The 16,670-nt window shown below is 38.6% G+C and overlaps 2 protein-coding genes across 3 annotated transcripts in view; one reads left to right on the forward strand and one right to left on the reverse strand.

Moving 5' to 3' along the window:
* LOC124140935 overlaps positions 1 to 3,224 on the reverse strand; it is a 43,091-nt gene extending 39,867 nt beyond the window's left edge. The window contains exon 1 of one of the 2 annotated variants that reach the window (XM_048403671.1): positions 3,136 to 3,224. The gene's annotated coding sequence lies outside the window, so the exon portion shown is untranslated. Of the gene's footprint in view, positions 1 to 2,786; positions 2,895 to 3,135 lie in introns of those variants that run through there. The other variant, XM_048403670.1, reaches the window with a different exon arrangement.
* A 7,800-nt stretch (positions 3,225 to 11,024) lies between these two features.
* LOC124140934 lies at positions 11,025 to 15,105 on the forward strand. The gene is made up of 4 exons (XM_046508778.2): positions 11,025 to 11,196; positions 12,604 to 12,765; positions 13,521 to 13,634; positions 14,098 to 15,105. The coding sequence occupies exons 1-4, from the start codon at positions 11,144 to 11,146 to the stop codon at positions 14,279 to 14,281; spliced, it is 513 nt and encodes a 170-aa protein (XP_046364734.1). The 5' UTR covers positions 11,025 to 11,143; the 3' UTR covers positions 14,282 to 15,105.
* Positions 15,106 to 16,670: the final 1,565 nt, after the last annotated feature.

Below are 16,670 nucleotides of genomic sequence, written 5' to 3' on the forward strand. Positions count from 1 at the left end.
TACAATGTAAGCACCCCAACGGATCAATCATTATTCATACATAAATCATCCAGTGTTAGAGATAACTTGGGGTCATGGTGTCCTTGAGGTTTGGTGTGATGTCATCTGAATCTAGCATGTCTCAGGATCCTCTGAATGTTTCAGGACACCATTACTTTCATTCTTAATTTTGAACCTTAAAACATCAAAAATCAAAAGTCTTAATTCTAAATCATTACAGATAGTACAATACCACACTGATGCTATGCTCATGCAGGTTAGAAATATTATTTTTTATATAGTTATGTGGAGCATAAACAAGGGAATACACAAAGAATGAGGAAACATATCTATATATACTTGATGGACCTGGAAGTACAGGGATTATACAACAGACTAACAGATGGGGATACGGAAAAAACAGGGTCTTAATACAAGCTCCTGAAGCATGGTGTCTATTTCTAGTACAGTATTTGACCTAATAAGCGCGCAGGGCACTCTCAAAATTAGAAATAGGGGGCTCTTATTAGACAGCCTGAAATATTTATATACGACAGATATATATTTCCAGAATTTTATTTCCCATAATTAAAGACGCAGATAACACATGTATTATACACGAATAAATAAGTCTTGTGTACATTGATCAATTGGAAGGGGTGCTAATTGAGATTTTCAATATATTAGCAAATATATTAGCAAATATCGCCTTTAGCGCATATTAGAGCGGGGCGCTTATTACGTCGAATACGATAAATATGCAGAGACTAAAGATTGATGTGCCAATAAATATATTGCTAGTGATTCGGTGGCAATTGATTGACTTACCAAGCAATGTTTCCATAACACTGCACCCCCCCCTCCCCCCCAAAAAAAAAATAAAGGCCACACCCATTAACGCACTACTGTTTCCTGATAAATAAATAGAATGGGCGGAATTTTTGTTGGATAGTAATGATGAACGTTATTGATTTCGTATTGCTGTCTACAGTTTTTTATGTTAATTGATTGAACAAGCATTCTGTGAAATTACTGTGTTAGACATACTTTGTATAAGAAATGACTTCAATGTGTCTGTGTTTATACAGGTATATATGTAGAACTAAAGTGTACACACAAGTCTTTACCTTTAGAATGCCAATACATGCAAATACATATTGAGGTCATTTCTTAATATTTAGTTCATAAACTTACAAGTAGTATTCTGTGGTTAGGGAACCGTTACCAAAGGGAAGAGACCAAATGATTACTCCATGTCTATAATATGTAAAGATTCCTTTTCATCAGACCATTTGCTGACAATCTTATTTCTTTATCCACTGATGATAAGAAAAGCACAGTCATTTTTTTCTATGTTTGTTTTGTTTCTTAAAACATCTCAGACATAACTTGAACATTTCAGTTCTTAAATGATGCAGAGAGTTATCTAAGATTCTATACTAAGTTCCCTTGGCATGCAAACTGGGAACAAATTATTAATTTGTTCTAACAAGTTCTTATTTTCCCTAAATTCTGAGGTATTTCAACATTGCATTCGGTGCAAAAATGTAAACTAAGCATTAAAGCCTCTAAAAGTCTGAAAGCTTGATCACCGATCCCTGTCACCGAGGTATGATAACATGCAACTAACTACATTGTACCAAGCCTGAGCACCCATTTCTCTTCAGGTGGCTCTTATGACAAGTGTGGGATGCTGGGGACCAATTCTAACCCAGAATCTCCTACTACTGAGTTTTACAATGAGTATATGACGGGAAGCATAAATAAAGTTCACTATTTAGTCGTATGCAAAGAAAACCACAATGTTCTGTTCATGTCAAGCATGAAAGTGTGACATTTTTTTAAACCAACAATTTTATAAACAACATCCTGTAACATGTGCAATTACAGATAAACAAGTAAAAATAAGATGCATCTTCTCTCAAATATATTTTTTATTTTAACAAACCATTGCAATTGAAAATATAGTATAAAACTTTGCTTGAGCCAAATCATGTCTGTGTGATTGTCGATCAGTCTCTTATTTATTTCAGTTGACAATAATTCATTTAAAGTATATCAGCATCAGAATCCAGCACTAGTCCCATAAAGTGAACCAAAGTTCATAATGCTTAAGGTATCTGTAGAAATTGTATAGATTACTAACAACTGGAAGCAACAGTAGAAGGACTCATGACTGAAATGAGTTGGTTTCTACCCCTTGAGATATTTGCACACATTTGTACATTATTATATGTATGTCAGCCTTAGCTGAGGTTGGGTTTACCTTATATGAGACCAGTGGAATATCTAAAAATATCTAAAGATCTGATAAAACAACGTCCATTGGGTCACGGTCGGGTAAGAGAACACTCCATCATTATCTTACCATGACAACGCTGGAAATCCTATTTCAACATTATAATATGGACCTCATTTATATCACCTTAGGCATAGGATAGCATTAAATTTTCAACTTTTAAGACATTTATTCAAAACTATCAGATAATAATATATGTTCTTGTTTTATTTTATTTTCCACAAAATTATATTAAAAGAAAACCCATACATGACACAAACTACTTTCATGTTTTTTACAGTTATGTAAATATTAAGAAACATATATATTTAGTGTAGAAAACAGGATATGAAGTTCACTGCTCTGTTTTTTATATATAAATATCACTTAATTAGATATGGTGATCCAATAATATTCTAAATCAATTTGTTCAGAAACTTAAATAAAGTTTGTTATGGTCTACAAGTTACAACAACGATCCATCAGGTCCCAGTTCTAATCTTATTTTCAAAGATAAGATTCTTCTTACCTGCTAAAATACGTCCTGAATGCAACAGTGGCTACCTGCCCCGAACACTTATCCATCACTCACTGTATAAAGAATGGGACAACTCGGGCGTGACACCAGTCGACCGAATACTGATGACGCAATTATACTAATCCCTACACGGGTTACCCCCCTTGAGTACAGTTGATCGCTTCTTGTTTACTGAAGAAATGCGATGCCATAACACGGGTTTCAGAGTAGCTGTCACTTTCTGTGAAAATACGATATAGGTCACGATGAATGCGACAAATATTTCGTTTGCGAGTTTACCCCAATAATTACTGACATAGAACATCGAGATAATAAAAATATTGTGAAAGCCAATATTTACCTCTGGTCAATGTGGATGACTAAAGTCATCTCTGACACGCTTTGACAAGCAGATCGCAACGTGAAGTGCACGCAGTAACAACACTGCTTCGAGATTATATTACTCCAGGGAGATCTTATTATGTCCAAAATCATTTTCGGGAATGTTGTGTTTTGGGGTTTCTCCCTCAGTGTATCATGTTCTTAATCTGAAGTATTGACAATAACGATAAAGAATCTTATTTTTTTATCTAGAATAATCAAATATTGTACTCTGTGAAACCAAGAATGTGTCAAGTCATATCTTCATATAGCCGAGAGACGCGATGGGGTCGTACAGTCAAGACGATGTGGAGTCATGTCTTGACTGTAGAACGCTATCGCGGATCTCGGCTAGTTTTCAAAATCTCTTTATAACGCCGTCGAAATTTCGGAACAGGTCCCAGCGCGCAATACTTGTCATAAAAAAAACGACTGAAAGGTTCGTTCTTTCAAAATCACCAAGACATTATTTACAGGCCACCGGTGTAACGTTATGACATCACAGTGGTTAAGGTCACAATCCACAGGATATTGTGACGAAATACTACTCGTCTTAACTTTGTGACGTCACAATAGGCGGATCCAGCACGCCACCCCGAATGCATCGCTTGCAAGCGATTGGCGGATTGCAACGCACCCCAAGTCGCAACAGCAGCGGAACAACAATTTGACAAATGACGTCAACAATCGCCATCTATGACGTCGTTTCTAGTGTGACGTCATTCCGACCTTACGTCACAATAAGATTCGAATGACATCAACAATGCCGTCGGGATGACGGAATCAATACACTGTTTTCTCGTGACATGATTACACTAGGTCACATATGATTTTTATGAACCCCGATATGTTTCCTCGTAGGTAATAAACAACGCTGCTTCGTGCTTCATTGTTCTTTGCGATTTATCGTGTTGCTCTCTCATATTACATACTTCAGTGCGAAAGGGTTTACCGAAGTTGAGAAAAGTGATAAATGCAGTTAACATAACACTTTGACGGAACTACTGTCCTACAGGAGTCACCTCCCCGCAAATTGTCTCCCTTTATCGTAAGTGTCTCAAGCTCCTCACAGCGATAGCCCGTTCGCGGAGCTCTCAATACTATCGCTGCCACCATTCAAAGGTCCACACTTCGATAAGTGGCTACAACCATGCTGTGTTGAACTCGCATCCAACTGACCGTTATGTTTACAAACAAGTGATAATTGCCGTGACGCCGAATACTCTGAATTATTTTCTTTGTCAATTTCAATTTCATTTCAACTATCATATTGGTATAGTATTCTATAAAAATGTAAGGGGAAGTTGGGTGATTTCCGATTAGTTTGCAACCTCGAACCAATATGATTAAACAAACAAAAAGATAAATTCATCTGGAAAATCTGGTCAGTCATAAACCGTTTCAAAATTCACTATGATGGCATTCCCAAAGACATGATCCAATATATTAACATGGCTACATTTGCGGTTAGAGGGCAAATTTCAAGGTTCCCTGTCATGCCCGCTTCCTAGCTGACCGCAGCAATGTCACTCAGAGTGTAACGAAGGTTTCGCGCACTGGGAAAGAGCTTGTAAGTGTCTGGCCCATACACAAACCGTTCACTTCCATTGTATGTTAGTTCCACATTGACAAGACACAATAATGACAGTTGGTCATTTATGGAGTTAATATTGCTTTTTGTCGTTTGTTATTCTCTTGAAAATGTTTCGTTATAAACTGTAAATTGTTCTTCTTTGATAGGCATTTAGAAGTTGGAGTACTAAGTAAGGATACGAATTTATGGATGAACAACTTCTTTATTACAATTAATTCTTTATTACTCTTAATTGTAATAAAGAAGTTGTTCATCCATAAATTTCTTATCCTTACTTTGTAAATTGTTCATTTAATTCGTCAATCGAAAGTGTGCGTTTCGCAAAGCGCCAATTTTGTTACTTGACCAGCTTGTATCCATTGCTTACAAAAGCGGTCGTTGTTTTCAAGAATATATTTTTGTTGAAGTCGATTTTTTATATAATCATATCCAAATAGTAGATAAAGAACTTTAATGACTAAGTAAGGATAAGATATATGGATGAACAACTTCATTATTACAATTGGGAGCGACGTTTCGGTGTAGATTCTAACACCGTTATCAAGCAACTTTAGTGACCTCAAATATATTTTATTACGTTTGTTTATATTTTTTAAGATTTGGAAAAATCGCAATTACAAGGGGTAGTGCAAAAATTCCTACGTGTTAGTTTTACATTTGTAAAGAAAAAAACTACACGATAAGTATATCATAAGTAGGATATTCCATGTGTCGAAACATTATATTTCATTCGACACATGACATATATCAGACTTCGAAACCTCTATACTGAAAGCCCAGTAGGCTTGTCCTACCAAAGTGAAGAATTAAACTGGTTGTACTAGCGGAATTGATGAGTAGTGCGGCATAGTCTGATCGATGTCGTCAGTAGGTCAAATTCATGAACCAATAACGACCGGTTTTAAACCCCATATATTTGTTCCCATACCCTCAATTTAGTTTATAAAATCCTCTAGCGCAGATCAATCGGTCCTCCCTTGTAAGACTTATATAAGGCGCCGCGATTCGCTGTGCAGAGATGCGTCCATTGGGCACGCCAGACACCAATGATTGTGGGTTCGAATCCCGGTTCGCCCCGATTATGTTTCCAGGTTTGTCAGCACCATACCCGTGCTCGTGGGTTTCACCGAAGTGGTAAACATCTGAGACCTGCATCACTTCGGTCTTTCCTCCCACATTAAGCTGACACGCCGTGATGTAACTGGAATACTGTTAAAAGCGGAGTTAAACCCAACTCACCCACTCACTCACTCAGTTCACCGCTGGCATATGGACTCATAGGGAATTTTCATGAGACAATCGGCGATTCCCCAAGTTTCTACGCTCTAAAATCATTGGTGTCTGGCTAGAATACCTCGATAATTGTGTACAGACCAGTAATGAAAGGCAGAATGGGTCCCCAGTACCCCACGCTTGTCAGAGGCAACTAGAATCATGACGGGGTTGTCAGATCTCGTTACTGATTGCGTTCCATCGTACTCCGGTGACAATATGGGATCTTATGACATACTTAATGTATAAATATGTAAAAATGTAGAAATGGAAATGTCATTTTGTCTCATTTCATGACCATGTAACTTTCCCTACACCGTCAGGAAAGTATTATCTTTTTCGATCAAGTCAAAATCACGTGATTATAGTCTGATATGTTTCTAAGGAATCAAAATGATACCTGGTCGCCCTCACTTTTTCATCCCTCCCAGTCAGACCATTGTTTTAGGGCACAACAAACGTATTCAAGTTTTTCCCCCGTTTCTGAAGAATTGTTCTATGGTTCAAAGATCTTCAGAAACGGTATGGGGGACGAAATCTTTGAAATTAGGCAGAATATTGTATATGGGATAATCAATCCCCTTTTACTTCGTTAGTATATATTATGATTGTATCTATTAAGCCATCTAATGATTTGATTTTATTCCGAGCTGTGGGTTTATTTTTTGTTTAACGCCGCACTCAGCATTATCCGAGCTCCACTACGACGGTCTGGACCGGACAATCCAGTGACTGACAATATGAGCATCGATCTACACAATTGGGATACGCTGACACGCATCCACCAAGTCAGCGAGTATGACCACCCGATCCCGTTAGTCGCCTCTTACGACAAGCAAGTTGCTGAAGACCAATTCTAATGGAAATGCATCCCCAAAACCTTAGACAATTCTCATAAATTGGAGTTTCAATATGGCCTCTAACGCCCCGATAGCTTCAAGGCTGTGTTTGCATTTTGGTAAAGAGGTACCGAATTTCGAAACATTGGAGACAGAAAGTCTCGGAGTTAAGATAATGGGTAAAGGAAATCAAAAGAATGGTGACTCACCGGTCGGTAAATTTTCCGATAACCGAAAAAACATGTGATTATAGTCTGTAATGTTTTTAACGAATTAAAATAATACCTCAGGGTACGTAACAGGCAAGTCGGACTCGAACACCTTAAAAAGAGCTTTTTATACGCATTGTTAAGCTAGGTCATGAGATCCAGTCGAACCCTGGTCGCTCCAGTTGCCCATTCGGTGACGAAGCTGTCCTGTCAAGTTAGTGGTGTATACAGAGGTGGGCTGAAGATGTTGCTTTAATTCTTGTATGATTGTGCGACGGACACGAGTCTATGTATAAGTGATTAGGCGCTGCGGTCCTCGGACCCATCGCTCCTGGATTTCGAGAACCTCTCACGGCCATGTGAGTTGCAGATTGATGTCTCAGGCTTACTATGGCGACACTGAACGGCAGTACTTATGTAGGTAGCTGCTGACGGTCCCTTGGAAACCCCAAAGCCAGTTACAACGTGTTGGAGTAGGCGGATTTCTCTTGAACTTCGTGTTTAAGACGATCCCAATATTTACTTTCGTATTGTCGTTCAGGGAATAGTATCCAAATGACGGACACTCCTTTTTTCCTCAGATACACCTTTCTCTGATCCTGCCCCTCACCATACACCCACGCCCCTCGGTGCCTACGTCTCCCTCAGCCCGCCCAGGCGTCCAAGACTTTGCCCCCGCTGCTGACTGTATTAGGGGAGAGAACGGAAGATGCTCTCCGGTTACAAGAGGGTCCATATACTCTTATTCAGTCGGAAACAGAAGTTAGCTAGTTGTTAACAGTTGTTTAATTCGGCACTCAGCAATAACCATGCCAATCTCATTAAAATCAGATCTTAGTTCTCGCTACCGCTAAACAATCTCATTAAAATCAGATCTTAGTTCTCGCTACCGCTAAACAAAGCTTTGTTTAGCGGTAGCGAGAACTGAGGTCTGATTTTAATGAGATTTAACCATGCTTTATGGCGGTGACCTGTAAATAATCGAGGCCGGACCAGACAATCCAATGATTGATTTTATGAGCAACGATCCACGTCGTTTGTACAGTAAACTACGTTTATAACGAACTGATCGATATAACGAACTTAGTTTTTAGTTCCGGACATTTGTTGTGTATATGCTGTATATATGCTTATAACGAACTACGGCTATTACGAACTAAAATTTGTGGTCCCTTTGAGTTCGTTATAACCGTAGTTTACTGTATATGTTAATGACACCCCACAAACATGTCACTGAGTCTGACCACCAGATCCATTTAGTCGCCTTTTAGGACCAGCATAGGTTGCTGAGGATGCCCTTGGTACGCCATCTTCCCGAGAGGCTGCCTCCGTGGTCTAGTGGTAGAGCCGCCGCCCAGAGAGCGGAAGGTCCGGGGTTCGATCCCCGACCGCGTCATACCAAAAGACGTTAAAAGATGGGACTTGTTGTTACCCTGTCTGGCGTTCGGCATTAAGGGGCTAAAACAAGGACTTGTCGGCTCGGAGTCAGTATACTGTGTCTGAGTTGGGTATTCATGTTAAACTGTAGCATGGTATCTCAGTGAGCTAGCACTATAAATCGGCATCAGTCCGGACTAGTACAAGCAGACAAACACGTACATAAGTGCAATAGTCTTGGACGCGACGTTAAACCCCATTTCACCTCACCTCACCATCTTCCCGAGGCAAAGGGAGTCAACTGACTGTAAAAGTGGAAACTGGACTTTTATAGTCAGTTAACTCTCTTGCCTCGGGAAGAGTGAGTGTGAGTGAGTGAGTATGGTTTAACGCCGCTTTTAGCAATATTCCAGCAATATCACGGTGGGGGACACCAGAAATGGGCTTCACACATTGTACCCATGTCGGGAATCGAACCCGGGTCTCAGGCGTGACGAGCGAACGCTTTAACCATTGGCTACCCGACCGCCCCTGCCTCGGGAAGATGTTGGTACGCTGAATGGCGAACCCTGTTAAGTGGTATTCCGGACGCCACAGTGCAGTGCGCCTGGATGCCATAATCTGTTGACACTATTTCAATGTTGAATTTTTTTTTGCGTCTTTTCTTTATCTTGCAAAGAATGGCAACTCAATAACATATTTAGCTCAAAGCTTTTCAATCTCATTAAAATTAGACCTTAGTTCTCGCTACCGCTAAACAAAGCTTAGGTCTGATTTTAATGAGATTGAAAGCTTTTAAGCACGCATGGTAATGCATTGTATGTAAATATTCCAGTCTAATTTACTTGTACTAGCTGTGTACACTGATATGACTCAAGAGTTATCAAACTGGGTGCCACGGCAATTCAATTGGGATGCCGGATGCCTATAGGGTGGGAGGGTTGGCACCCTAGTTGCTTGGGAGCTATTCTAACCCGGATCCCCAGGGGACACATTATTCATATCATATAGGAGGTTCGTTATTGGCTGAAATGAACTTGCATATCGAACGTCATTAATTATCATTTTTCATTAAGCATAATTTGTATATGTACCAGTCACATGTCCACATTATGAATATCAAAGGTTGCTTCTCATATATAGTATAAAATCCTCGATAATCAAGTATAATATATCTCCAATCTATTATGAGATTAATGACACTGGATAATGGAGGATGGTGGTAAGACCATCGTGATTTCTTGTCCTCATTAAGCTGTACCAGTTTCATAAACACTCAAACATTTATAATAGGCAGAGCAAGGAAAAGTACTCAAACAAGTCGTATTTTCGAAAAATCTTGCTCGTAAGATCATAGACATTTAGTCATCTTCCCTAGGAAGATATTTGTACGTGTTCGTTTTCATTAAAAGTATGTCAAGTGATCCATGTCTAAGGCGCCGCAATTCGCTGTGCAGAGTTGCTTCCCTTAGGCGTGGGTTTCACCAAAATGTTCCAGGTACTTGCATTCGGTTGGGCATGAACACTTAACAAGATGCTCAGCGGACATGTGTTATTTCTTTTCTCCCATATTAAGCTGACGAGCTGTACAATAATTCTGTGGGTTTAAACCTAACTCACACATCAATTAATCAAACGAATCAATGTAAGAAGTTTCATTCGCCTGCCCGAAATACTTGTTGGTTTCTCCTGAAAACAAATTGAAATGAAAGTAAAGGTAACCTCGTGTAATATTGATGTGTCAAAAATATAACACAAGAGCCATATATTTATGTTAATAACTAAATATGTAGTTATTTATTTGGAATATTCAAATGTGTATGAGTGCAGAAATATCAACAGAGCCTGCTTCTTAGGAGAACAAAAACTTTTTTCATGTTACTGGTTGGTTGGTTTGTTGTTTAACGCCGCACTGAGCAATATTCCAGCTATAAGACGCCGGTGTGTAAATAATCGAGTCTGGACCAGACAATCCAGTGATTAATATCATGAGCATCGATCCACGCAATTGGGATGGATGACATGCATCAACCAAGTCAGCGAGCCTGACCACGCGATCCCGTTAGTCATATCTTACGACAAGCATATTCGCCTTTTACGGCAAGCATGGGTTGCTGAAGACCTATTCTACCTATTCATGTTACTGGTAGGAAACGTAATTGTTTCTTTTCATTTGAAATGTTCTTTCTCAAATATCGTCACGACGAAGACCCGGGTTCGATTCCCGACATGGGTACAATGTGTCAAGCCCATTTCTGGTGTCCCCCGTCGTGATATTGCTGTAATATTGCTAAAAGCGGCGTAGAACTATATATATACTCACTCATTCACTCTTTGTCAAATAAGGGAATACACAGACATAGATCTATGTGAAAGTAAGAATTAGTAAACCACGCGCACTGTATTTCCATATGTGACATTTATTTGCGTTTCCAGAATTGAGCTGATTAATATGATCAATTATTTTTAGTGGTATGCTGCCTTAGTGTCCATAGTCAAGTGCCGTGGCCTCAGTCACGTCTGATTTCAGGTTCGCGAAATGAGACCTCCCTAACAACTAGGATATCCTCGAACCTTCTGCTCGCATTTTCACGGAATCCAATCGTATGTTGTGATTTGGTCACGTGGCCTGTCAAGCGGGAGTTTGCAAAGCCCAGAAGCCAGCGTTTTCAAAGTCAAATTATTCATGTTATTATAATGTCTGGTCTTGCAGAGTCTATTCTAGAAACCCAAAACAATTACGAACAAAGGTAATGTCACTGTTTAAGATTGTTCCTCTTATTCATCTAGCCTATACGTAGCCTAGTGATCATTTGAGTGGAATCTGTACCTTCCAAAATGGGGCGTCAGCTTGTCTCATGTTTACATCGACACAAACAATAGACAATGTGTTGAGATGTCTCGTTTGTACCGTACAGGGCTGTCCAGTTAAGTCATTTTCAGGGACCCAATACGAATCATTGTAAGGGTTTGACATATTTATCCTTGTACCGCCTGACACGTTCACAAAATTCGTGAACCAAATGCAGCTAGACCTAATATATATTGACTGTCATTCAACTTGCGTAGTTGCATCCAATTTGAACATGTTGAAATATGCTGTTAAATGCAGCAGACAATATTTTCCAATGACAATTGTGGTGTTCTAAATCTATATAATTTCAATAAAAACATCGAAGTGAAGTTTTATCTTTGATATCGGCCATTTAATATGTATGTTAACAATCAGATAATTTACTTCACCCATTTTAGGCCTATTCACTATTGTAAATAAAAGCAACAAACCCCTTTCTGTATTGATATGAAATCTCTGTAATAAACAATCGATTGTATGATTATAACTAATCATGAGCATATGTTTATGAATCACTATCAAATAATGATGCTACCAGACATTCATTTTAGCAGAGGGTCCATGGCTCTGGTATCATTGCTGAGTGACCAGACCATGCACCTACATAATATATAGCCTTAGATGTCTAGAAGTATAGTATCATAAACATAGTATTGTCTGTAACTAGTTTCAGCATATATACAATTTTGATATCTTCATACCATCACTAATTACTGATGTGGCACAATATCTCTCATGATACATGTGGGGATCCCAGGTTAGAATATGTCCCTAAGCTGGCCGTATGAAGCAACTAAATGGATTGGGTGGGCAGGCAGGCTTGATGAATTGGTCGATGTTGTCACAACATATCCCAACAGTGTGGATCATAAGGCTACTCATAAAATGAATCACTGAATTGTCTGGTTCAAGTTTGATGTTTTTACAGGCTGCTGACATATAGCTGGAATAATGCTGGACTTAGGCAACAAACATGCACCCATTCAATGGCGAATTCTGTATTAGGTTGATAAAAGATTTCTCAGAACAATTTTGTGTTCAAACTGAAGATTTTATCATGAATGACACTGAAAAAACACTTTATACTAAAATGCATATGTTTCTATACTGAAACATTGTAAACTAAATTGGGTATGAGACTTACTCCAACAGAGGTATTATTCTTCAATTGGCTTATTACTCCATGATCTGTATTTATCCCGGTCCTGAATACCAACATTACAAATACCTGTGTCAGGGCCTACTAATATTCTTTTGAAAGATGATTATGTGTAAGGTTATTATGTTAATGTGCATGTTATAGGTTCAACTGTGCTGTGTGTTTGTGTCCTAAACTACACATGGTTTATGGGTACTGCCAACACCACTTCTGTGTTGACTGTCTCTATGATGCAGGAGGAAACATAAGAACAAGTATGATAAAATGTCCAACTTGTCAAATGGACAGCGCTTTCCCCAAGACCAGGTAAGGTTAAACTGTGTTTCTGAATACAGAGTACTTCATGATAATGTTTGCTGACCATTGTCACATTGTAAATTTATTGCTGTTAAGATCTTTTTGGAATTAGCTGTATATAAATCAGAGAGAGTTCTATCATGTTAACAGTTCAACTTGACGACCTGGGTATATGTTAACAATTAATTTACATTATGTTTAAGTGTTCTGCTTATAAATTTGAGCAGATTAATTTCTGTTTTCATAATGGATAGCATGTTAAATGTTCCGTGACTATATTGACATCAGTATTGTGCTTATTTGCTAAGGAAAGAGTACATGGATTATGACAATAATCTACAGATGTATTGCATTTTGATGATTTTCCGTTCTACGACCACTGATGACAGAATTTTATGACCTTGTTAATCAGAACTTTACATATGATGATATATGTTTCTAGTTAATCATGTTAACAGTTTATTTAAAAACTTAAGCTAATGTAATCTGGCTGATAAATAAATGAGAACATGTTCTCTCTAATATCATGATTTGTCATTGGGTACAAATGCCAACTTTTCTCTCCTGCCTTCCCATTGTCCTTTTCAACCATGGTAATTGTAATAAATCTAAACATTGCTTTTGTATCGATATTCATAAAAAAGTATTCATACATCATCTTCTTGACATTAAAAATTTGCAGATACATCAATATCACGAAATATAGGGAGTATTAGTGACATCGTTAATTTAATGTTATTGTACATGTATTATTTGCCTGGCAGACCTGATATTCCTGATGACAATCTGGAGATGATGAGATGTCTGGGTGTACAGTTGTGTGAGAACAAGGGTTGTGATGTGGAACTGTGGCAGTGGGAACTAGAAGACCATGTCAGGTAGCTGTTCTCTCCTGGACAGATATATCATGGCCATCATCATAAACTATTTGCTTTCTATAACCTTTTACTGTTTAATATGAAACCCAATTTTATGTGTATGTGTAATTCTTCCAAGTTCTAAATGAGGGGTCATTTTACACTGAGGTAACATACTTGATCAGTTTACAAGGATGTTTCATAACACAATTCAATAAATGCGTAGTTGTCCAATCTTTAACATGCTATTGGTTTTGTACAGTAACTTGCTTTGGTTGTTGTAGAAAGTATGTGTGGTTAAATAAGTATATAAATTAAATGTTCCAATTTTACTTTGTTCATTTGTAACTAAACATATTTCATGTCATAGCCCCAAGCCTGCTTTTCTCCAACTCAGTGTCAAACCACAGACAGCTAAATTATATACTGATTTTCCCTTTTTGTCCCCAAATGCACACTGATTTATTACTGTTATTCATTTCAGGTCCTGTCCAAACAGAGTGGCCACACCTAAAACACCATACAGCAGACATCGCATAAAACCAGAGAGTAGCAAGAGCACAAAGAAGGCAAAGAAAGAATCAGTAGACTCTCCTCCAACAACAAGACAGTCAGGAAACGTTGTGTTACGGAGACTGCGATCCTTCAGACGCTCCTCCTTGTTATGACATGGATTGAGGAGTTGGCAGTAGACAGTTAACTTATTCAGTATTATGTAAATACAGACTTCCTTCCAATTTGCCTGTGTGCAATGTGTTACAGTGTGTTGGTAAATAATTAATGGACCAAGGACAGTTAAGCAGTGCTATTGGATATGTATGAATTTTATTATACACATGTATTATGTGTGTGAATATGCAAAAATCAAAAATAAGACTTGGCAAGTCAGAAGCTTTTATGCTGATGATTGCTTTGATAATTAAATTGTACATGTTATGGCGTTCAAAAGATCAGCAGCAGTATTGACCATGTGGGCTGAAGAAGAATACCAATATCTGGTTGAGATTGACCAGTTACTCGGACGTGTGTCATGAGGAGTAGGTTATCGTGATGTATGTTGCAGTTGTGTTCAAAGCCTAAACTAGTAATAGTTTCCGTATCATGCCTGAGGGCAGTAATGGAAACTATTATGTGCCAGTGTATATAAAGATGAAAATTGTCTCCCATTGCACCAAGTCTGGACAGGGATTACCCAAGCCAACATGAGGGTCATTACCTTACTGCATCAAGTTTGGAAGTCTGGGGAACAGCAACTATGTCTTGTTTTATACTTTATTAAATACTGATGTATTGGATATGGAGACTTCCTTCAAGTTACAATCTCATTAAAATCGGATCTTAGTTCTCATTATTGCTGAACAAAGCTCTCAGGACATTCCATTACGGGTCACATCAGAACGACCTTTCATCCAACCAATCAAAGCGTCGCTTACCAGATCATGAAAGTGATAGTCGGAATGTGTTTTCTAATCATGCAACCTCGAAAACGTGAACACAGGGTATCCGGACGACAGTTACGGCCCTGCGACTGATTCCGTCAAAATTATCGTCTATCTCTTGCTTCCGTAGGATAAACATTTGAACGGAGGAGGCATTACACAGTACGAGGGAAGCACTGCCATACAATCTCAACCATATATTAGACATTCCGGAATGTTCGTTTGTTCAGTTTTCAAAATTTTAATCGAGAACATTTTTTTCAAGCTTAGTCTGAAATGGAAGTTGCCAGGTTGAAACGAGTGCTGTAAGGCTCGAGAAAGCAGCTTTCCAATTGGCTGATGTCGACTTCTTGTTATTCATTTCAGTGGTCGGTCAAAGTTCACAAAAGTCCGTTCTGACGTGACCCATAATGGGATGTCCTCAGATCTTTGTTTTGTGGCAAAACATGTGCAAAAGCTATATTCTGCAGCAATATGTACTTGTTGTCAAAGGGTTTTATTTACATGTCGTAGAATAGGTCTTCAGCAACCCATGCTTGCCATAAAAGGCGACTAACGTGATCGGGGTCAGGCTTGCTTACTTGTTTGATGCATGTCATCGTTTCCCAATTGTGTGGATTGATGCTCATGATGTCAATCACTGGATTGTCTGGTCCAGACTCGATTATTTAAAGGCCGCCGTCATATAGCTGGAATATTGCTGAGTGCGGCGTTAAACAACAAACAAATAAACAAATATTACCATTGTCATGTTCACATCAATTTTAGTCAACAGTGTGGGACTCCTGTGCCAAGAAAAGAAAATTAACAGAGGGATATTTAACCAACATTTATAGACGATGAACAGTCGCAATACAAAATTCTTCTTTTTTACAAAAATGCTGAAACAAATTCTTTAACAAACAAACAAATCTAGGGTTTATCAAGTTTTTTTTATTCTGTCTCTGTAGTTTTTAACCAATATGCCCAGATACCTCAGTCAATTAATAATAAATTTCTAATGAATGATGCTGACCATGCCTTATTATTCATGCAACCCGACTCACAATGCTACATTGGTTTTACTAAAGCCACAGCCAGGATCTACTATATTGTGCTGAGGACAAGTGAAGATCCAGTGACAGTAGTCTTCATTGACAAGTAGTATTTGAGGGCTGTAATTCCAGAGGGGGCATGGGTGGCCCAGTTGTCTAAGGTGCCATTATTTGCTATGCAGAGTTGCATCCCTTAGGCACACCAGAAACCTGTGATCGTAGGTTTTAAATTCCGGTTTGCCCCGATTATTTTTCTAAGTTTGTCAGCACCATGCCTATGACGGTGGGTTTCACCAGAGTGGAAAACTAAGACCTACATCACTTTAGGTTTTTCTCGGACATAAGCTGACATGCCTTGATATAACTTGAATACTGTTCAAAGCGGCGTTAAACTTAACTCTCTAGTACTCACCCAAATGCTTCAATTTTTCTTCTAATTGGAACTGAATACAGCTGATAGAAAATGTAAGCATTTTCATCCCATTCAGAAAGAACTAGCAGCAAACTCTGATGACTAGTGAAATAAGATTTCCACTAACTGTACCTAGTTAACTCCCTTTGCTGGCAAGAACTTTTTGTCTTCA

Source organism: Haliotis rufescens, unplaced genomic scaffold (genome assembly GCF_023055435.1).
Source record: "Haliotis rufescens isolate VD_foot unplaced genomic scaffold, xgHalRufe1.0.p SCAF_3, whole genome shotgun sequence".
Taxonomy (NCBI): Eukaryota; Metazoa; Mollusca; class Gastropoda; order Lepetellida; family Haliotidae; genus Haliotis; species Haliotis rufescens.